Source organism: Mustela nigripes, chromosome X (genome assembly GCF_022355385.1).
Source record: "Mustela nigripes isolate SB6536 chromosome X, MUSNIG.SB6536, whole genome shotgun sequence".
NCBI lineage: Eukaryota > Metazoa > Chordata > Mammalia > Carnivora > Mustelidae > Mustela > Mustela nigripes.
The window spans coordinates 87829315-87853712 of NC_081575.1; the positions used below are offsets into that span (position 1 = coordinate 87829315).

The 24398-nt window shown below is 38.6% G+C and overlaps 1 protein-coding gene across 1 annotated transcript in view; it reads left to right on the forward strand.

Moving 5' to 3' along the window:
* The window catches only part of CASK (calcium/calmodulin dependent serine protein kinase), a 357555-nt gene that overhangs the window by 264281 nt on the left and 68876 nt on the right, over nt 1-24398 (forward strand). Inside the window, exons 9-11 of the mRNA XM_059385265.1 lie at nt 9695-9794; nt 13145-13162; nt 21402-21523. Of these exons, the coding sequence (XP_059241248.1) occupies nt 9695-9794; nt 13145-13162; nt 21402-21523 (240 nt within the window). The remainder of the gene's footprint in view (nt 1-9694; nt 9795-13144; nt 13163-21401; nt 21524-24398) is intronic.

A 24398-nucleotide genomic window follows, 5' to 3' on the forward strand; every position in this document is an offset into this window, starting at 1 on the left:
GGCACGTGCACCCAAATGTTTATAGCAGCAATGTCCACAATAGCCAAACTATGGAAAGAACCTAGATGTCCATCAACAGATGAATGGATAAAGAAGATGTGGTATACACACACACACACACACACACACACACACACACACAATGGAATACTATGCAGCCATCAAAAACCCAAAATCTTGCTATCTGCAATGACATGGATGGAACTAAAGAGTATTGTGCTGAGCGAAATAAGTCAATTGGAGAAAGACAACTATCATACGACCTCTCTGATATGAGGAATTTGAGAGGCAGGGCAGGGTATCGTGGTGGGTAGGGAGGGAAAAAAATGAAACAAGATGGGATCGGGAGGGAGACAAACATAAGAGACTCTTAATCTCACAAAACAAACTGAGGGTGGGGGGGGGGGGGGGGGGTGGGGAAATAGGGATAGGGTGGTGTGGTTATGGACATTGGGGAGGGTATGTGCTATGGTGAGTGCTGTGAAATGTGTAAGCCTGATGATTCGCTGACCTGTATCCCTGGGGAAAATAATACACTATATGTTAATATTTAAAAAAAGAAACATTTACTTCCCTTCAATGACGCACATCAGGTGTCATTTCCATCATGAGATAGACGTTCTTTAAAGCAGTGGATCTCCAAGTGTGGTCCCCAGATCAGCAGCATTGGCATCACCTTGGAACCTCTTAAAAAATACATATTCTCAGGCTCTAGTACAATCAGGAAAGAAAACAAAAGATAACCGTATTGGAAAGAAAGTAAAACTGTCATTGGTTACAGATAACATGATCCAATATGTGGAAAATTGTAAGATATCCACAAAAAACTCATAGAAATAACAAACAGAGGTACCTGGGTGGCTTAGTTAAGTGTCCAGCTCTTGGTTTTGGCTCAGGTCATGATACTGGGGTCCTGGGATCAAGCCCCACATCAGGCTGTGCGCTCAGCATGGAGTCTGTTAGAGAATAGCTCCCTCGCCCTCTGTTCCTCCCCCTGCTTGTGTTCTTTCTCTCTCTCTCTCTAAAACAAATAAAATCTTTTTTAAAAAGGGTGGGGGATAACAAAGAAGTCCAGCAAGGTCACAGGATACAAGATCAGTATACAGAATTGAATTGTATTTCTATATATGAGCAATGAATAATCTTAAAATTAAGAAACAATTCCATTCATGGTAGCATCAAAAAGAATTAAATGCTTAAGTATAAATTTGACAAAAGAAGTACAAGACCTGTAAACTTACATTGCTGAGAGAAATTAAAGAAAAGCTAAATTAATGGAGAGATATTTAATGTTCATAGACTGGAAGTTTCAGTATTATTAAGATGACAGTGTTTCCCAAGTTGATCTGTAGATTAAACACAAGCTCTTAAGCAGAAATTGACAGATGGGTCCTAAAAATTCATATGGAGATGCAAAGGACCTAGAAGAGCCAAAATAATCTTGAAAAAAAGGACCAAGTTGGAGGACTCATACTAACTCAACTATAAGGCTACAGGTATCAGGATTCTGGTACTAGTATGGGATAGGGGTAGACATGTAGATCAATGGACACAGCTGAGAGTTGAGGAATAAACTCTTATATTTATGGTTAGTTGATTTCAATAAACATGCCAAGGCAATTCAGTGGGGGAATGAGTAGTCTTCTCAGCAAATGGTGCTGGGACAATTGGATATCCCATGTGCAAAAAGAGACATAAAAGGCCACATATTGGAGGGCCCCTGGGTGGCTCAGTGGGTTAAGCCTCTGCCTTCAGCTCAGGTCATGATCTCAGAGTCCTGGGATCGAGCCCCACATCAGGCTCTCTGCTCAGCAGGGAGCCTGCTTCCCCCCCTTCTCTCTGCCTGCCTCTCTGCCTACTTGTGATCTCTCTCTCTCTGTCAAATAAATAAAAATTTTTTTTAAAAAAAGGCCACATATTGGATTCCATTTATTTGAATAGAGGTATTAATATCTGTAAATCCATAGAGACTGAAAGTATACTGGTGATTGCCAGGTGCTGGGTAGTGACTGCTTAATGCTTATGAGGATTTGGGGGTGGGGGGAGGTGATGTTCTGGAACTAGGCAGAAACTGTGGCTGTACAACATCGTGAATGTACTGAAAGCTAATGAATTGCACTTTATTTTTTTAAAGATTTTATTTAATTATTTGACAGAGAGAGATAGCACAAGTAGGCAGAGAGGTAGGCAGAGGTTAGGGGAAGCAGGGTCCCTGCTGAGCAGAGAGCCTGACGCGGGGCTCAATCCCAGGACCCTGAGATCATGACCTGAGCCGAAGGCAGAGGCTTAACTCACTGAGCCACCCAGGCACCCCTGAGTTGCACTTTAAAATGTTTAGTTTTATGTAAATTTCCCATAGCCCACTTTTTTTTTAACCATATGACAAAATACTTTTCTTACATACTGGTTGCCTTTTCAGTACACTTAAGGGATATGACCCATTCCCATAGTAACCATGGCTCACTGCACCACCCAGCTCACCCAAGGGACCAGCCCTCCCTCAGTCTTAGTTATGCTAGAGGTTGGAGGGGCATGTATTTATTAAAAAAGTCTCATGGTTGATTATGGTATGGCCACCTTATTGAGAGTCATTACTCTTAAGCACAAACGGTAATGGTTCCACAAAATTCCATCATATTGTATATATCATAACTTAATTAACCAGCTATTAGACACAGGGATCACTTCCCATTTTCCACAGCCATATACTATTGTATTGTCTATTTTCATTAATAAAACTATGTATACCTATGATTAATTTCCTAGGGTAACTTTTGTGCTAGTGGAATTGTTGGCATCAAAGTATATGCGTGTATTGAAGACTTTTGGTCCCTATAAACAACCTGCCCTCCAAAAGACTTATACCTGTTTGAGTAAATTTGTATGTATTTTTGGTGAGTTTTACTTTTGAGGTTGAACCTTTTTCTCATTCTGAAAGTTTTGTGGAACTTTTGTATGCCAGAATATAAAACATCACTCATTTTACTTTGAAAGTTCAAGATAATGGCTCATTATTCATTACAGTAATATCTATACTCAACAATCAGAAAGTATTTCTTTCCATATTTGTTCATTCGTTTTGGCATGTAACCTCTCAGTAGGCCAAAGGAGATGATAAATCTCTAATGGGAGAATTATTTGAAGAATTAACATTAACATCATTTTCAGACTATCTTTCACATATAGATTTTTAAAAAGTTAATGGAAACCTGCATGTGATTCAAATTATCACACACTTCTTTTTCTTCTCCTCTCTTTCATTATTTGGTTCTACATCTTTGAGTGACAGCAGAAAATTTGCATTTCTCATTTTGATTACCAGATTTCAGATGTTGGGGTTTTTCCCCCTCTTTTTGTTTTATACTAAGCTCTAGACTTTTAATACTTTCCTTTAAAAAAAAATCCTACAAACAATACTTCCTTTAATAAATACTGTAGGCCTCAGTATAAGACTAGATATGAGAATCCTGTTTTCTCAAGTTGAATATTAACATAAGATGCACAAGACAGACTGTGATCCAGGCTGTCTAGAAAATTTGTGCTCGGGGGTTTCTCTTAAGGAGATACACCTCTGCTGTCACCCTGGGTGCTGTCTACTTGTAGTTACCAAGCCAGGAGTCAGGTTTGGGGGTGGGGGGCAGTGCTAGGGGAATGTCTGTCAGCATCTGAGCTTGTCTAGGGAAGAGACTCAAAGAATCTGTTTCAGAAATCATCGCGTTACTTCATGAATTATTTCTACCTCTAGAAAGCAAATTTCCCTACAGTGAAGCATGTCGAAGAAATTTTGTAAAGGAAAAAAAAGAGTAGAAGCAATAGGGGTGCCTGGGTGGCTCAGTCGGTTAAGCATCCAACTCTTGATTTCAGCTCAGGTTGTGATCTCAGGGTTGTGAGATCAAGCTCCACACTGGGCATGGAACCTGCTTAAGATTCTCTCTCTCCCTCTGTCCCTTCCTAATCCCCCCCAAATCAAGTGCGTGCTCTCTCTCAAAAAAAAAATAAATAAATAAAATAGAAGCAGTATTCTGTATTTGGGTAAATGTATTGCATTCAGTTCAGGAAATGGTAAGTATAATCCATGTAATTTAGTTTAGAGGATAAAACCATTTATTCCTTACACTGCACATAGAGAAAGTGAGGGAGATTTCTGATAATTTTCTATAATTTTCCTTTATCGATTTTGCAAATTGCCAAAGTATAGCCTGTTGCTTCTCTGAATTACCAGTCAGCCCCTCAAATTCCTGAACTTTGTAGAACTAGAAAAACCTCAGGAATGCCATTATCCAATACTTTATAGAGATGTACTGTACATGCAATAGCCACTAGCGATATGTGATGATTTTTAATGAATATCAAAGAAAATTTTACATTTGATTTCTCAGTTGCAGTAGCCATGTATCAAGTGTTCACTACCACATGGGGGCTAGTGGCCACTGTATGAAACAGTACAGGTATAGAACATTTCCGTCAGCACAGAAAGTTCTGTTGTCCAGCACCATGGAATCCTAGCACCTCCAAGAGTAATGCTTGCACCTAACCATCGCCTTTTGCGCGGTTAACCAGGAAGCTTTAATAGCTGCCTTTTGGCAGTCTTCCCCTTTCTATTAATTCAACAACAATGAACTTAGGGATTTGTCGGGGACCTTTGCACCCTAAGGAAAGCCAGCATTTACATACAGTCCTCTCCTGTAGCAAGGAGTGGTACAGACGGGGTAAGTAATTAGCACAGTGGTTGTGGGTTCTACCTACTCAGAGCAGCAAGTCTGCTACCCAGAAGGCACCAATGACTCTGAAAAGTGAAAACTGTTCTTGTGGTATGAACACTTCCAGAAATAATAATTGAAGTGATTTTGATCTTTCTCTTGATTTTACAAAGCAATTCTATTAATTTCTGATTCTGAAATATAGAACGTATTACTTCCCCAGTTTGGCAGTCTAGCTTTTGAACATTATTATGTATATTAAAAGATCATCTTTATAAAATACTTCTAGGGGCGCCTGGGTGATTCAGTGGGTTAAAACCTCCTCTCTCTCTGCCTGCTTCTCTGCCTACTTGTGATCTCTGTCTGTCAAATAAATAAATAAAATCTTTAAAAATAAAAAAATTAAAATACTTCTACACAGACCCAAAAGGATTCCTAAGATACCTATTCTGTGTAGTTGCTCTTAAATGTAGTCATATCTGCTACACTTAACAAGTCTTATTGTTCAGCTTCTTCAGAGAAGATAGCACAGCCTCCTTTAGTCAGATATCCCGACTTAACGTTGTAAAATTCCCTGTTTTAAACCTGCATTTGAGGTCCTATGCACATTGACTGTGCTGACTAGACCGAATGACAACACTGCCTATGACTCTATGGGGAGATGCCAGGAGCTTAGACGTCATCAGTCATCTCACCTCATCATCATCAAGGACCCAGTTCTTACATGTAATCAACCCAAATCCTTTACCATTTCTACATTGAAATGGCTATCCAGCCTTCTGGTCATCTCTGTTCAGCCTCAACCTCTCCAAGTTCTATTTCACCCTTTTTAGGGCTTAGAGTTCAGTGTTGAACCCTAATAAAACGATCCTTTCTCAAATCCTTACGTGACATGAGTATTTGTATAACCCTGTGATGGGTTTTGCCCCCTCAGTATATTACAGTATGACTCTGTTTTATTTTGCCATTTGGATGCAAAGCCAGTTATTCTTCATGTCATTTCAAAACTTGTATTTGGTATTTGGACTTTTTAAAATGTACCTCCCTGCTTTTGTGTCTATCAGGCTTCATGGTACTTGTTTCTGAGCTTAGGGCACCAAAAAGGGACTTGGCTATTGTCGTCAAGTCAGCAGTTCATCTGTATTCACTCTCCTGTTCATTTCTCTCTCTTTTTTTAAGATTTTATTTATTTGACAGAGAAGAGCACAAGCAGGGGGAGCAGCAGAGGGAGAGGGAGAAGCAGGCTCCCCACTGAGCAGGGAGCCCAACGTAGGGCTTAATCCCAGGACTCCAGGATCATGACCTGAGCCGAAGGCAGACACTTAACCAACTGAGCCATCTAGGCACCGCTCTCCTGTTCCTTTCTTGAAAACTGTGTTACCTCCTTAAGTGCATCGAGTAGTTTAACTTAGCAGAAGTCTGAGCTAACCGTTTTCTTGTTTTCCACTTCCTAAATGAGACACAGAATCATCTAACTGGGAGCATTCCCTTTGATATTTGACATATTAACAATAGTTAGGATTGAGTTGAGAATTATTACTTGTAGCTCTGTCTCTTTTTTAAAAAAAGATTTCCTTATTTGAGAGAGAGAGAGAGAGAGAGAGTGTGTGTGTGTGTGTGTGTGTAGGGGCAGAGGGAGAAGGAATATCTTTTTTTTTTTTTTAATGGTTCAGTCAGCCAGCACAGATCTTAAGGGTCTAAACTTTGTTTTTTGTTGTTGTTTTAATGAAATTTTCTTTTTTCAGTGTTCCAAGATTCATTGTTTATGCACCACACCCAGTGCTCCATGCAATACATGTTAATACGTATTAAGGAGGGCATGTATCACATGGAGCACCCGGAGAAGGAAAGTCTTAAGCAGACACTGTGCTAAGCACAGAGCCCAACATGGGGCTCGATCCCACGCTTGTGAGATCATGACCTGAACCAAAACCAAGAGTCAGACGCTTAACCAACTGCACCACACAGGCACCACAGTTCTCTTTTTGTTTGAATTCAGAATCTGCCTAATTTGCTTAGTGAAAAATTGTATCTTTAATGTCTGCTGTCTTAGCAGATTGTGAATAGTCTTCTTAATTCATGTTTGTTATATTTCAGAACTTACTAAAGTATACCATCTAAATTAAAGTAGGTAGAAAACTTCTTTGTGAAGGATTTGATGAACTGACAAGTTTGAAGAACTACCTGTTTTAAATCTATATTGATGTCGTTGTACCCAGTCTCTTTCATAGCAATAGTCTAGTACAAGAGGAGGCACACTATGGCCTGGGCACCGAATCTGGCCCGTAGCCTACTTTTATATATAAAGATTTATTGGAACACAGCAGTGTGCATATTGTCTGTGGCTGCTTTCATGCTACAGTGGCAGAGTTGAATAGTTGCGACAGAGACCAGATTCCCTGCAGGCCTCAAATATTCATCTGGCCCTTTACAGAAAAAGATTTCTGATACCTGGTATAGTAAAAACCCTTGAACTGGGAGAGCAGTCAGAGGACCTCTATTCTGTTTATGCTTGATTTTATCTCTTAAGTTGGCAGCAACCTTAACAGGTTGCAAAGCCTCTCCAGACCTCAGTTTCCTCACACGTAAAATGAGTCTTTTAGAATGACTCATCCACTAAGGTTATAATTCTATAAATCCATAAACTGTTTTGGAACCATTTTGCTGTTTTACATAATAGCTTTGCATTGACTATTCAAACTACATGCAGTCACTGAGTTTAGAAAACTAAATAAAGAAAACTGCTAACCATAAGACATAAATTAGGAACTTGCTACTATTGTCTTAAAAGAATTTACCTCTCTAAAGGCTCTTTTAAATAGTGCTTTCCTGGCATAAGTATTTCTAAATCTTTGAACACAGTAGTAGCTGGAACAGGCCCTGAAACATAAACTCAACATATTAAGAAACTCAGTTGAACTTCATTTGGAAAGAAAACTAAAGCATCTCTAAAATGTAGTTTCAGTGTGTGGGAAACTTTTGATATATAAAAATTCCATTCCCACCCAGCTTTTAGGGAACACGTGTGTATGTGAAATGAAATAAGGTTCTACTATAGAAAGAAGAACTCAACATTCGGTGCTGTTTCTTTTTTCATCGTAGTAACTGACTATAATGTTCCACATAGGGACCTCTCATGCATTAACCCTAGACTTCGAGAAGTCTAAAAAGTTGGGGTACCTGGCTGGCTCAGTAGGAAGAACATGTGACTCTCAATCTTGCGGTTGTGAATTCAAGTCCCACGTTGGGTGTAGAGATGACTTAAAAAAAAAAAAAAAAAGGAAATCTAAAAAGTTGCCTGGAATAGTATCACCAAGATCATGTCTCTCTATTTTTTTTTCCCTTCCCTTTCTGCGTTCAATTCATTTCCATGTATATTTGTAGAAAGAAACCCTAACATGGCCCCCCAAAATGAACCTTGTGGAAACATGCTTCTATTAATGTTTTCATGTATTTAATAAATGCCTACACACATAAAAAATTTATCTTTTTCCCCCCTCTCTCCCTCTCTGAAAAAAGGGGGGGCGTACCATCTGGGTGGCTCAATTAGTTAAGTCTCCATCTCTTGATTTTGGCTCAGGTCATGATCTCAGGGTTGTGAGACTGAGCCCATGTTAGGTTCCATACTGGTGAGGGAGGCTGCTTAAGATTTTCTCTGCCCCATCCCTCTCTTAAAAGAAAAAAAAAAGATTTTTTTTCTTTCTTTGCAGAAAAATCCATGTGTCCAGTATTTAAAATTTATTTTTTTTAAGATTTTATTTATTTATTTGACAGATCACAAGTAGGCAGAGAGGCAGGCAGAGAGAGAAAGGAGGAAGCAGGCTCCCTGCCGAGCAGAGAGCCCAATGCGAGGCTCGATCCTAGGACCCTGGGATCATGACCTGAGCCGAAGGCAGAGGCTTTAAGCCACTGAACCACCCAGGTGCCCCTCAGTATTTAAAATTTAGACTTAGACTACTTAAGTTATTTGATACTTTAACTACCTAAATGAGCAATTCTACTTGGACCAGCAAAAGGCTGTGCTCATGTTCTAGTGATATATCGGTAAGCCTAGTGGTGGTTTACACTTCCAAAATGATTTACGGTTTGCAAAGCACTTTCGTATACAGTATGATTTTTGACAGCCCTGTACAGTAAGTTATGTCAGTTTTAATATTTTCACATTACAACTGAGAAAGACTTCAAGAGGTTAAATAATCAACTCAAGTAGTATCAGGCAGCTGGAAAATGGCAGAGCCGTGGAACATACCCAGATTTTGACCCACGCCTAACAGACTTGCAGAACTGAACATTTTCACAAAATAACTTTTAGTGCTGTTCTTGTTACTGTCACGGTTCCTGACATTCTTCCATCTAGCAGTCTGAAGGGGTGTCGTGCACTCAATAGTACAGTAATTCTCAACGAGGAGTCGGGGGAAGCTGTGTATGCTGTTTTAAGAGGCGCCTGTACTTGGTTCCACTATGCGGCCTGATGGAGAATTATTGTCCTAGAGTACCACGTAGTCCCTATTAACAAAGAGGGAGGGGCAAAAGATGTTTAAAAAGAGAACGGACTCATTCCTACTTCCCAGAGATAATGCTGCTAGCATTTTTATATATGTTCAGTCTTTTATATCTGTATTAATCTTTGTTTTTCAAAAATGAGATCATACCATAGATTGTTTTGAAACCTTTTTTATGTAATTCACAAGCATCTTTCTGTTTTATTAAACATCCTTCAACATCCTTTCATAGTGACTGCAGAATATTCCATTTTGTGGTACATGCTAAGTTCAAGATGTAAAAGGTTTCACATACTTCCCCAGCCCCACCAGTGTTCTCCTCGTGTATGCATATGTGATTAATTTGAAGGAATCCAAAATCATTTAAAAGCTACCCCTCTTCTAGCTGTCATCTCCTATAGGTTTGACTCTCTGAATACTCCTTTAGTTTGTTATTGAACCTTTTTGTATTTACATATTTGTTTTAATTTTTCTTCCATCTTTTTGTTTTAGGGTGCAGTACTAGCAGCTGTGTCAAGTCACAAATTCAACTCCTTCTACGGGGATCCTCCTGAAGAGTTGCCAGATTTTTCCGAAGACCCTACCTCCTCAGGTAACTGGACCGTTCATTCATTCACCAGTGTGAATCATTTGGTGTCTCATCCTTTCTCTGCAATTGTGAATAAACTTTTCCTATGAATCTAGTTAGATCCCCCCAAGGAATTCTAAGGAAGTTTGTCATCAACCAAATCCCATCCACGTGTGTCTAGTTCCTTTTAATTTTACTACTGAAGTTGCTTTCCCCTGCTGCTCCAAAACATTTTACTTTTTTCTTTTTACCTCAGAAATACTTTACCCCCTTTCTCCACTCCAGACCCAACATAGTACTTCATCCAATCCAATATGGTGGTCATTCGTTTTGGATCTTTCTTATTGACTTATACCCTAACAAAAAACTTCTGTTGTATGATTTTCCCCATGTCAGCCATAGCAGATCAGACTTTGAGACAACCCTTTTAGTTTTCTCTTTCGATATAAACTATCTTGTGACTTCTCTCTCAAAACAATTTACAAGTTCTTCACTTTTTGTAAAGTCTGTAACACATGTATACAAGCATTCGGGGGAGAAGAACATAGAAGAGTTACCTATTTGGATGAAATGTATATAGGTACTCCTGGGGGGAAAAAAAACCACCAGTGTTCACAAAATTATTTTATAAAACACTCAGATTTCCATTTTATTAGTGAGGTATTCTCAAGGACCATTTGTTAAAAATCCACAGTATCCATTTACATGTTTATGTAAATGCATGTATATGTCTGTTACACTCTTTAAATTTCATTGATGTACATACATATTTACATCTGAATCGTATGTCCTCTGCCCTCAGCTTTCTTTCCTTCTCACATTAGAGTCACTCAGTATTTGCCATGTGGTTGACTTTGGGCTGCTGGTTTAATTTTTGTAGTTTTGGGGCTGCCAAGTCAGTATTCATGTATTACCATTGGGACTCAAGGCCCAGGGCCCTTCCTAAAGCATGAGGTTTGTCGTTCACTATTAGCAGTCTAGGAAGAATGGATGTGCTAATGCTTCTCTCCTCTTGGAACCATGAGCATTTATCAGTGTTTATGCTTCTTTCTTCTCTCTGTTTATACACGTATGTGCTTATTACACCTTGTGGAAACGAACAGGATCAGGTTTCCCATTCCTGTAGCTATGTAGTTCCTCATTTTGACCTTTACCAATTGGGATGTGAATCTTCCTCTTTTGAGTAAAGGTGATTTCCAAAAATGATCAGAAATGGGAATCTTAGAAAAAAGACTCTCTGAAGAGAAGGTCTTGCTGGTTTCCTCTTGTGCTGACTTTGTGATTATCCAGAGCCCTTACCACATGAAAGGCAAAGCTGTAGTTGTGTTTCTAGATGTGTTCTCCCATGCTCCCTGCTGTTCCATGTCTGTCTTTTCCTCTGCCAGTCCATTTTGTTCCCTCCCGCTGTAGCATTTGGGTTAGCTCAAACCTCTCTTCTCTTCTCACACTCAGTTTACAGTAGACCCATCTGGAGGGAATGGATCCAGTAATGGTTTTATATCATACTGTGACTACATGATACAGTCACAAATTTGGAATAGATTGAAAGATTGTAGGTCAAGATCAAATACTGTTTTCATCTTTGGAATCGGGACTAGAGAGCCATGTGGTCTTTGCAATAGCTTCACAGACCTAATCTTTAGTGTTAACCCCTTAATATGTACCTATGCCTAGCAAAAGTTTAACGAGCTCTTAAGTGTCCCCTTCTGTTAAAGAATTGGATTATTCTATCAGGAAAGAGAATGGTCTATAGTTACAGACATGCTTATTTTCTGTTAAATACGTTTTTATCGCCCAGGGGTTTTTTTTGTTTTGCTTTCCAGTTCAATTTGTAAATGATACAGTTGAAATAGTTTCTGATTGCAGCATTTGCTTTATAAACAAAAAAGAAATTTCCCACAGTCTTGCGGGTAGCCTGCAAGCTCTCGAATTAGTTGTTCACAATTTCACATTCCCTCTTGCTTCCCTTTCCTTCAGTCACACCTTCTTTTTCCAAAATTTCGGGATCTTAATGATCTTGTAAGCAGTCTATATCTTCACTTGACATGCGAATGGCTGCCTCTAAATTATTTTTAAATAGCAGGCTGCTCTGAATAAAAGACAAAGGAATCATTATGCAGCGTATGCGTTTGATCACCTCCCCTAAATGAAAAGGAAATTTTTTATGAAGTCAAAGACAAAGGAACATTTTGAAGAATACTCTAATACTTTCATAACTTTCTCTCATATATCAAGAATTATTCATATGTTCCTAAAATTAATTTTTAATACTAAGTCATTTAAAGGGAGATATTGTACTACTTTATCAGCATCATTTATGAAATAGCTCTCTACCAGCAAACTTCCTTTTCTGCAACCAGCAGTGATAGTTGTATGCTTGGTTGCAGAAAGCCTATTATATATCTTGTCTGGACTCACATAAGAGCTTTACACTCCCATAAATTAACACACGTATTTTCATTTTTCATTTCATTTTTTAAATGTTTTCATTTTCAAGCCTAAATTCTTGTCAATGTCATTCTAATCCTTAAATTTCTCATCATTTATTTTAAGTTCCAACATTAACTGTTCCACTCTTTTCTGTTTAAATCTGCATGGGTTTGTTTTATGGTACAAAACACAAAGCACCTTTTAACTTCACCTGAAAGTTCTCATGGCAAAAAGAGAAAAATGATCAGCAAGGCTGTGTTTGTTGGGTAGGGGTGAGGGTTCCAGGAAGGAGGGGTTAGAGAGAGAACCATGTAAGGTTACCAACTGCTATTTCTTGAGAAGGACAGTCTGTTTTTCATCTTTGGATAATGCCTGTTCTATTCTTCCTGTGAAATAATGATAAGTAGGTCATTTTTTTTTTAATGACTTTGCTTGACAATTAAAATCCTATTTTGGTTCCCCCCCCAAATTTTATTTAATAGCACAATTGAAAAATGAATTTAAAATGAATACATTTCCTGATCTGTCATCTAAAGAGTCTAACATATTTAGATATGCTGTGTACATTGTAAAACAATTTTTATGTAAGAGATTATTTTTTTCTATTTTATCAAAATTAGTCCGTTATACATTCACTAGAATTTGTTGAGTTTAATCATATGATATACAGTGTATCCTTCCTTTGTTACTTAACAATCCAAAGTAGAAATGTTCTTTTCTCATATTTCAAATCAAAGAAGTCAGAATCCCAACCCAGTGTTTTAATGACTGAAATCCTTAACAGTCCCAGGGAATGTGCTCATGGAACACAAGGACTCACTTTGGGCTCAGCTGGGGGACCGTGCTTCTTATGGCTCATCTACTGGGCCCAATTGCAGCTTGATAACCTGCTTGCTCTAAAACCATACTGTTTGTTGTTTGTCCATATGCTGCCTTCCTCGTAGGACTCCTAGCAGCAGAAAGTAGGTATCCCTTTGTTTTCCTCTAAGCTTTATCTTTTATGCAAAAGTGTTTGGCTTTGCATGGTTCATAAGCAGCTTGATTTTCTCTTTGGCTGTTTGTTTAGATGTTTGATTATGAATTTTAACACTGCCTGACCATAAAATCAAAACATGGCTGTACTGATTTCCTGAAGCACTGTCATACAAATAATACTAACCTCCCTCACTTTCATAAGAGGAAGATAGGCAGTGTTAAAATTTTAATTGCATTTAATATTATCTCACATATGAATTTCAAGCACAAGTACATTAATTTGGGAGAAAGGGTAACATTTTATTTTATGGTTTGCTTTCAAGAAAAGTTTCAGGGTAAGTGAATTTTCTTTTGATGATTACATAATCTATAAGCAGTTTTTTTTACTCTCTATAACTGACTGAATTTTTAGTTAATTAATATGGAGCTGTGGAATAAAGCCCTGAATTCATGTGTCTCAGCAACTTTTACCATCAGAAAGATCATTTATAAGGACTAATATAATGGCTAAATTTGAATTACAAAAGGACACAATTTGATTATGTGACAACATTAAAGTAAAAAGTATGTAAAAGAATTAGACACACAAATGGTACAAGTAAAACTAAGGCAATCTGAATAAGATGGCTGGATTGTATCAATGTCAGTATTCTGGGTATGGTATTATACTATAGTTCTGTTAAATTCTTCCAATGGGGAAACGGAGCAAAGTATACATTTCTTGCAATTGCATATGAATCTACAATTATTTCAAAAATTTCAATTAAGACGATAGGATAAAACTTTATCTCTACATTTTGCTTACTGGGGGTAAGTATATAGGAAACAATGATAAATTAGAAAATCTGAATGCTAATAATTGAATACATTGTCACATCCTCTTACATTTGTTACTTGTAGCTCTAATTGCAGCTGATTTAATATAAAAATCTCACAGTAGGGGCGCTTGGGTGGCTCAGTCATTAAGCGTCTGCCTTCAGCTCAGGTCATGATCCCAGGGTCCTGGGATTGAGTCCCACATCAGGCTCCCTGCTCAGTAGGGCGTCTGCTTCTCCCTCTCCCACTCCCCCTGCTTGTGCTCCCTCTTTTCCTGTCTTTTTCTGTCAAATAAATAAAATCTTTTTTTTTAATCTCACAGTACATTAATTGTCTATTGCTTTGTGTTGAATCATTTCAAAGCAGGATTTATCCTCTCAAAGTTTCTGTGGGTCAGGAATCTGGGCATAGTTTAGCTGTGTGCCTCCGGCTTGGGATCTCCCATGAGACTACAGTCAAAGAGTCATCCAGGGCTGCAATCTCATCAGAAGGCCCAGCTGTGGGTGATAGGTAGAGGAAACCTCTTCCAGACTCACTGTCATGGTTGTTGACAGGCTTCAGTTCCTTACTAGCTATTGAGCCTCTCCAGAGGGCTGCTCACAACACAGAAGTTTGTTTCCCCCAGAATGAATGATCAAAGAGGAAGGGCAAAAGTAAGAGTGCCCAAGACAAAAGCCACAGTCTTTATAACCTTATCTCGGAAGTGACATCCTATCATTTCTGCCCTATTCTCTTCATTGCAAGTGAGTTTATAAGTCCAACCCACACTCCAGGGAAGGGATTTGATTATACAAGGGTGTAAATACCAGGAGGCAGGGATCTTGGGGGCCATCTTAGAGGCTGCGCACCACATACAAGTTAATGACTATTAGAATGTGAATACTTCTTTGTACCTACTTTTGTTTCTCTAGATTTGTCATGCCTCTCCTGTTTTGTTAACTAGACCTATCATGGCATTTGGAAATGAAAGCATCTTGGAGGTATCAAGTAGTGCTTTTCCTTAGTTGTAAAGTTTTCTATGAATGGGCACTTAACCAGATTTTTTATTTGAAGTACTTTGACAAATCTGTGCCCAGTGCTGCTGCTATTTGAAAACAGACCATTTTAACAAGCATAATGACATTAGAATTATAGCATCTGTACTCTTATAGAATCCATTTGCAGAGTTTACTTCTTTTAATTCTAAATTTTGAGATATCTGCATGATACACATAAAGAATCTAAAGGAATTATCACCATGTGTAAGTTTTCATAGCTTGAATTGGATATAGTAGAATGCTTAAGTCTAAAATACAATGTCCATTACAGGTTTCACTATTGCTTATAACTTGATCATTAACCAGAATTTGCTTTGTATGGTGGAAATAAAAGCTGTTGTCCAGAGGGGGAAAGGGAAGCATTTGACTGCAAAGGGACAAGAGGGAACTTTTTTTGGAGAGATGGAAATGTACACTTAAGTTGGTGAATTTTAACTTAATAAATTACATTTCAGCAAGCAGATTTTTTTAAACACTGTTGTGGGTGGGGCTTTGACTGAGTGGGTGATAGGAATGTGTGTGTAGTGGTTTCAGTGTTGTATAATTGGGATTGCTAATACAAGAGGAAGGAGGCTATTAGCTCTTCAGAAAAAGCTAGACTGGATTCAGATGCTGAATTTGCTCCATGCCATTGGGTTTTATATCTATACATAATTTTTTAAATATACACATACAAATTTTTGTTACTTAAATAACTGCATATGTGTGTATGCAATTATAAGATGTATGTAGTATATACATTTATCAAAATTCATAGAATGGTACACTTAAAATTTATATATTTCACTCTGTGTATATTTTACCTGAGACAGAAAAAGGAGTATTAAAATCTATGCTGAAGTGTTTAGGGGTACAGTCTAGTAATGTTGACCCCTCTGCTGCTCATTTTGAAACAAATGAAAAATAACATGAATTGATGTTCACAGTTAAAGTGTATGATTATCAACCTAATTTTTAGATGCAAACTTGATCACCAAATGAATTGTGCAGAAATTAAAATAAAATACTATCCCGAAGGCAGGGCTTGGTTACTGTCTAATAAATTTATCATTTGAAAGTTTGGACCAAGGCCCACAAAAATAAACCTTATGTGGGAAATAAAATTGAGATTAAAGAGAAGCTAGAAATTGGATATCCTCTCATTACCCGATGCAAATTATTCCGATGTGTTGCTGAGGGTGAAACATGGTTTCTGGAGGAGCCAGTCTGTAGTAGAGGGACTCAGGGTTATAGACTTGACTTTGGGGGACTCGCTCTTCTGCTCACAGCTGTGGCCCCAAAATCAGATGACCCTAGGGAGCCTCCAGTTTTGCAAGTATAAAAACACTTGCCTACAGGACGGGGTTATTGTGGAATGACATAAGGTCATGAGTATAAAAGCACTTTGGAAGTTATAAACTGTTCTGCAGATTTAAGTATCAAAATAATTGTATTACAACTTTAAGGAAATGGGGCTGTAAAGGAAGCTGTTTTCTGTGGTTACGTGTTATGTTATGAATTCTTCAGCATTTACTCAGAAAAAGTCGTCTTAATCAAACACATATTGTTGTGTCTTTTTGTACAAAGCTCCCTAACAAAGTGCAGCCTGGAGTACAAACATGAATAAAATACCCACAGTCCCACCCTTAAACAGATCACCCTCCGAAGTGAACTCGTGTGCTATTTATTGATTTTTTTTTTTTTTAGGGCAGTTACAACTTGATTCAAAGGCTTTATAGAAAAAAAAATCCTTTTCAGTTTTTGAGAAAAGTGAAGAGTTCTTTCAGATAGGACAGTATTAATCCACAAAGTAAATACTAATAGCAGTTAAGAGCCTGCATGTGTGCTGTACTGTGTTAGGTCGTGTTGCCTTTGTTATTACTACTGTCTCAGTGTTTAAAACAAACAGCAATGGTTTTCCATTGCCCCAGAAGTGTCTTTATGTACACCTACATTTGATAATGAATGGAAAAATTATGGGACATTTTGATGGGTTTGGTACTGATCTGCAGGTATCAATGATACATATGTATCAGACAAAGAATGTTTTTCTGTGGTTCTGCTGCTCATACCCAAAGAAAGAAAGAAAACAGAACAGAAGGTGTTAAAATGATCAAAGGCAAAGAAAGATTTTGAGGTTAGACCAAAACTATATGTTTATTCAATGTAGAAGATAAAGGGAAAAATGGAAGAAAAGCTGTAATTTTCCTACCTAATTTCAGAAACTTAAAATTTGGGGCATTTTTCAGAAACTGAAAAAGGTAGCTCGAGTATAGGTATGGAAAGGCTTCCTCTCGTGATTGAAAACCCACAAGGTTAACCACATTTCAGCAGAAGATAAGACTATAAATCAGTTCAGAAATGGTGACAAGATCCAAGGAGGATAAATTGACCCGTTGAGCTGATGGGTCTTGCCTCCTGGAGACCTTGGCTAACAGATGCCTTGTGCTTTCCAGCAAACCATTCACTAGGTCCGTCCGAGCAGATGAGACCCCGGGTGGAGGTGTCGAATTCCTGCTCAACCACCTCCTCTCTAAGCTTGCGCCAGCTCCTCACAAGGCAGCCTATTTCTGTGATAGTTTGTTTTTTTCCCCTTGTATATCATTTACTTCAGGGTATAGGATCCCTGAGAGCCCCTTCCTCAAGGCCAGGGATCATCCCTGTTTTCTCAGAAGCCCCTGCCAGGCACCTGGCAAAAAGCAGGAATGTTCACTAAAGATTTCAGTGACTGTCTGACCCGACAAGGATCAGGTTCTTGTCTAACCTCCATACCCATGCATAAACCACAGGCAGCTTCTTGTCGCTGTTTCTCCTGCATGTTTCCATGCAGTAAGTCAGGCAGAGCATAGACTTCAGAGCCAGACACGCTGGGGCTGAGTCTCGGTTCTACCATTTCTAGCTGTGACCTTCCTTGACTTCTCTGAACCTCAGTTCCCTGTCTAGGAAGGTCAGGTAACATATCTACCTTACTGCGTTGTCCTGAGGATGTGCCTGGCGTGTAATAAACAGTTGAGAACTGGGAGCCCCTGTTATGATGATGATGATGTTTCCTTAGAACTTAATTCAGGGCATGCTTTGTGGATGTTTTAAAATGAATCAAATATAGACATGCCTTAAGGACATCACAGCACAGAAGAGTGACCTAGCATACCTGTAGGGTCACCCATGGAGTATGCACGCTGGTGGGACAGGAATTGCGTGGAGCTCTGGGGTTCACAGATGAGCAAGTGGTACAGCCAGAACTGCTTCCAGGTGGTTAGACTTGCCATCTCGGTATCCACTAGATACAAGGTGGTTTTATTTTCATCTTATAGTATTAATAAACTGCCACTAGATGATGTATCCAGGTAAGCGATACTGGTAGAGACCGTAAAAACTACGTAAGATTCCATTAAGGTAATGGAGTGAAAATGATAATTGGGTTTCTGTAGTATCTGTTGAATTTCTTTAATGTACAAAAGACATTTCATTGGTATTTCTGTCATTGCAGTTTTGTCAAGTCCAAAAGTTTAGAACTGGCTTTAGTGACCCTATAAACCTGGTATCATTTAACCCTGCTATTGATGTGCTGGGGCCAGTGTTCCGTGGGACAATTGGAACTAATTTTTTCACATCATCCCTTGTTTTACAAGGCTTTCAGTAAGGGATGATGAGAGAGCTGGCTTTGAACTAATTTACAGAGGGTTGTTTTGTTTTGTTTTGTTTTCCCTGCTCAAAACAAAGTGAAACTCACAAGAAGAACAGGTAGAAGGAAGTGGATTTGGTTAATACATTTTCAGGAACAGAAAGAGAAATGAGGACTGATTTGTCCTTTGTACCTTTGTTTATCCTACTTGATATCCACTTAATGTTTTCAGTGAAAGAATATCAAGAGCCTGGTAGACATAATTACTCAAAATTTAAAGTACCCACAGTCCCTTCAATAGGTAAATGGTAAGACTTTGGTACTACTCAACAATAAAAAGGATTAAGCCATTGATACAACAACCTGGATGTATCTCCAGAGGTCATCTTGGGTCAAAAAAGCCAATCACAAAAGATCACATACTGTATGGTTTCATTTATATAGCATCCTCGAAATGACAAAATTATAGAAATGGAGAACAGATTAGTAGTTGCCGAGGGTTAAGAGAGGATAGGATAGGAGGAAATGAGGATGGCTATAGAAGGGCCAAGTGAAAGATCCCTCATTTGGATGGAAATAATTCTGTAGCTTGCCTCTGCCAATGTCAGTACCCCAGTTGTGATGTCGTGTGAGTTTTACAAGATGTTACCATGGAGGGGAACTGGGTAAACATTCCATGAGATCTCTCTGTATTATTTCTTACAACTGCATGTGAATCCACAATTATCTCAGAAAGTCAAATTTGTTTTAAAAAAAAAAATTAGCCACAGTAACTTCCACGTGGATAACCACTTGATCTGTGGCTTACACCCTGAATCATTCGCATAATAAAAGCATACTGCAAAAAGCAGTTGCTTATATAGCAACTTTTTTTCTACTGTAAAAAACTTGGAACATATGGACAAGAACAGAATGAACTATAAATAGGAAAGTAAAAAATCCCTGCTGTTATGCTTTTGGTGTATTTCATTCTGTTTTTTCCTGAGTTTGTGTATTTTTTTTCAGTCATAACTGGGAATGTACAATTTATGTGGTTTAGCATTCTTCTTTCTTGAATTTTATATCATACGGATTTCTCTAGGTCTTCAAAATTTTTCAAAAGTAATTTCCATTTGGTTATTTATTCCATTATATGGTTGTTCTGTATTTAATCATTCTCTAAGTATTTGATATTTTCTCCCATTTTATATGATAAATATCCTCATACGTAAATCTTGGTTGTGTTTCCTATTTTTTCCTTAAGGTAGGTTTTTGTAAATGAAATTACTGAATCAAAGTACATGTGCATTTTTAAGGCTCTTTTTCATACATGTTACCAGATTGCATTCTGGGAAAGTGATACTAATTTACATTCTCACCAATAAGTGCATGTGATTGGATGAGGTCCAAGACCAGAAGCAATTAGAAACAGCATAGAGTTCCAGAGCAGAAAGATCCAAGATTTTTCCTTATCTAAAGCCAAACTTCTGAACCCTCAGCACTGTTGACATTCTGGGCTGCATAATTCTTTCTTGTGAAAGGCTGTTGTGAGGCTTGTAGAATGTCTAATAGAATCCCAGGCCTTATGCACTAAACAGACAGTAGCACAAACCATCCTCCACGACCACCACAGTTTTGATAACAGAAATATCTGCAGACTGTCAGATGTCCCCCCTGGGAGGCAAAATCACCACTGGTTGAAAACTGTTGATCCAAGACTTACACATGCAATGAGGCATTTACTGTTAGAATTTCTCACACACTAATGTTCCAATGCCTAGCCTCTTAGGGTTCTTTCTCTGGAGTATGTATGTGCATGTTGTCTACAGAGTCAAATAAGCTTAGCATTTCTTTAAGGCTGTGTAAGTGACTTTGTTGCTCCCCAGTATGTATTTTTCCCTACTAATACCTCTCTGGATTCCTGGTTGTAAGAAGAAATTTAAAGAAAGTGATCCCACTACCATTTCTTAGCCCTGCAAGAATGAGTGGCCCTAATATTTAATATGGTATTTGGAAGTGTCAGTCAGTATGCTCAGCCTTTGTCTTTGTCTTTTGAGTGAAAAGGGCCCAACAGATTGAAAACAACTTGATTACCTTAACTTCATAAAGGAAGGAGAAAGAATGCTAACTTAAGTTTGAGCCTTAAAAATCCTAAGAAGCTGGGGCACCTAGGTGGTTCATTCAGTTAAGCATCTGACTTGATCTCAGCTTGGGTCTTAATCTCGGGGTCTTGAGTTCAAGCCCCACATTGGGCTCCACACTAGGCATGGAGCCTACTTTAAGGGGGAAAAAAAATCCTAAGAAGCTTATTTTACTCCGCAGGAGGACCCATCCTTCAAAGGTTTTTCCCTCAGAGCTACAGGTGGCTTTACCTTCAGTTCTTGATAGGGTATACTGGTACAGAAGGCTCACCTGTGTGATTTCTGTAATATTTCAAAAAACATTGTGGGGTAAAAGAAATGACACACTCTTCCCAATGTATAACTTGCTGCACCCAGATCTTTCAGTAGCTCAATTATAGTTGACACATTTCGTTAATTCAAGTAAGACCAGCTTCAGTATACTTCCAAAAATGGAAAGCACACAAATACATTGTCACAGACAGAAACTCTCTGAAACTACTCTATCCTTAAGCAATATGAAGTTCATTTAAGTCTATCCAGTGAAGTCATGAACCTTTGAAGTTATGTTTGTTGGTCCATTGTGCTGAAATGTAAGATTGAGGTTACAAAGGTTAGTTTGACATTGACTTTCTGTTCTGGCTCTTTCTTTTCTGTTTGTTCCCCTTAGGAGCAGTCTCACAGGTGCTGGACAGCCTGGAAGAAATTCACGCACTTACAGACTGCAGTGAAAAGGACTTAGATTTTCTACACAGTGTTTTCCAGGATCAGCATCTCCACACACTACTAGATGTAAGTCTGTCTGGGTTTTTTTTTAACTTATTTATTTTTACTGAATTGAATATTTAGTGTGCCTTTTTAAAGTTACATGAATTTCTAGACGTCCACCATAACAGCCCATTTTCAGTCTTAAGTCTGTGAGAAATGTGGAAAATCATCCCCTTTAGATTCATAACTAAAATAAAATATATAGTACAAAAGCAATATAGCCTAGCAAGTCACTGTAAAAAGAATTATATGTGCGTATATGTATATATACGCGTTTCTCTTAGAAGAATCCCTCTACTCTAGAACACTCCTGAACAGATACAAAGATGCACGGATGTGAACATTAGACTGGGGTAAGAGTGAACAGAGGACAGCAGGGAAATAAACCATGGCCTGTGCACCCCTAATAAGGAATATTGGGCAGCAGGTGAAAAGAATGAGATGGGGGGGTGCCTGGGTGGCTCAGTCGGTTAAGCATCTGCTTTTGGCCCAGGTCGTGATCCCAGGGAAATGAGGAAGGTTGGTAAAAGGGGACAAGCTTCCACTTATATGATGAGTAAGATCTGACACTCTAATATATAACTTGGTGACTGACTATAGTCGATAATGCTATAGGATATGATGAAATCTGCTAAGAGAGTAGGATTTAAATGTTCTCACAGAGCGCGTGACTGGCTCAGTCGGTTGGACGTCCGACTCTTGATTTTGGCTCAGGTTATGATCTCAGGGTCATGAGATCAAGCCCCTTGTAGGGCTCTGCACTGGGTTTGGAGCTTCCTTAAGATTGTCTCTCCCTCCCTCTCTCTCTGCCCTTCCCCACCTACTAACTACGCGCATGATCTCCTTTTAAAAAAAGGAACTTAGGTGTTCCTACCCCCCCCCCAAAAAAAGGTTAAATATATGAGGTGAAGAATGTGTTAATTAAGTTGATTGTGGAATCCTTTCACAGTGTACACATTTATCAAATCCTCACATTGTACAATTTACATATATTACAATTATGTATGTCAGTTGTCCTTCAATAAAGTTAAATGCACTCAGCAGGATAAGGAAATGTGCCTTCTCTTTAGTGTAATTAAGTAATCTGAGGGTATTTTCAGATAAGTTTAATTTTGAATAACTGTTATTTTCCTCAGGTACCAGAAAGCCTTTGAAATGCATTCCATTTAGTGGAGAGCTCTTAACATTTCTTCCTCTTCGTAATTCATTGGCTTCATTATCATTGACTATCCTTGCTTCACAGGATGCAGAGGGTTTTTGCAAATGTGTATTTCCCACACAAGTCCTGCTCTTTAGTGGAACTAGCAAGTGAGCTCTTTGAAGGAAGCTGTAGCGGAACATGGAGATTTGATTTATTTCAGTGGTTAGGGCATTGCTAAGATCTACTGACCTTTTAGATCAAGGACCTTTTGCCTTTGAAAGGCTCAGAGAAATCCAAACTAGTTTTCAAGGTTATGTTTTTCTGACTAATGGAACAAGGTATATGAGTCTACCCAGCTTGAGACTGCAGGGGAAATGGAAGAATATTGCTAGCTTCTACAAGGAGGGCCAGAGAACTCAGACACAGACTGGACTTTGGAACTGAGCCAGGCCATGCTTATTGCCCAGTGCTAAGCCCTTCAGACCTCACTGAAAACATGTGCTTTGAATAACTGCAGTGTTCTTGGGTCGACATTGTCACAACTTCAGAAGAGACTCCTAGGCGTTAGGAAAAACATGCTTAAAGTTCATTTGGATTTCGAATTATAAACTTAAGAATGTGTCTACAGTGTCAGGATCTGCCCTCTCAGTGCATCTCAATTGGGAAAGGAGTGCATGGACTGAGAAGGCGCTGTACCCAAGAAAAAGATGCCATGTCTGCAGAATTTTGCAGACAAATGCTACATGTGAACCCCCACCCCCTAAAATGACTTGACCGTAAGGCCGTCCCTGGGCAGTGCTGGGTTCTGAAGATCCAAACTGACCCATCCTTCAATGAAAAGCTATCATCGTGAATGATCTAAGCCATCATTGGAATGTGCTCTCATGATCTAGAACCCATGAATATAGTTCATTAAGCTCTTGTCTCAGAACTAACAGACTACATTTCACTAGTACAATCAGTGAGGTATTCAAGTAGCTGCCATATAGAGAAATGTGATGATTAAAACAATTTTTTCATACTTGAAGTGCTTAACTAAGAAGGCGCGTAGTATGACCAACTCTTGAGAAAAAGCTTTTCAAACTTTGACCACTCATTTCTCTTCCTTCTAATGTTCCATAGCCCGTGCTTGGATTGGAATCATTTTGTTTTACAAAATCAACACTGGCTCCTTTTGGGGTTTTGGGGGGTTTGTTTTTAAAGATTTTATTTATTTATTTATTTGACAGAGAGAGACAGCGAGAGAGGGAACATAGCAGGGGGAGTGGGAGAGGGAGAAACTGGCTTCCCACTTAGCAGGGAGCCCAATGCGGGGCTCGATCCCAGGACCCTAGGACCATGACCTGAGTGGAAGGCAGATGCTTAACAACTGAGCCACCCAGGCTCCCCAACACTGGTTCCTTTTTGAAGGATCCCAAGTAGTGACACCTAGTAGCATAGTTTTGTGGACCATGGATTGATTGTCACTTAATCCCACGGAGCCATTTTGTGAAATGTTTTTATTACATTTAAATAATTCCTGTTCTTTCAGCAACACTCTAAACAACTAAGTTTGATGTCCTCAGTTTTAAGCTGTAAAAAAGAAACAGGATTAAGTTCCTACAGGAGACTACAGATCATCTAGTACTTTATTTTTACTAGTCATGCCTTCAAAATAATAAGCTTGAAAATGTGAAGAAATATTATTAAAATTTGAAGGAAACAAAACATCTGCTGTGTTGAGAGAATTTACATTAAAACACAAGGAGAAATATTGTG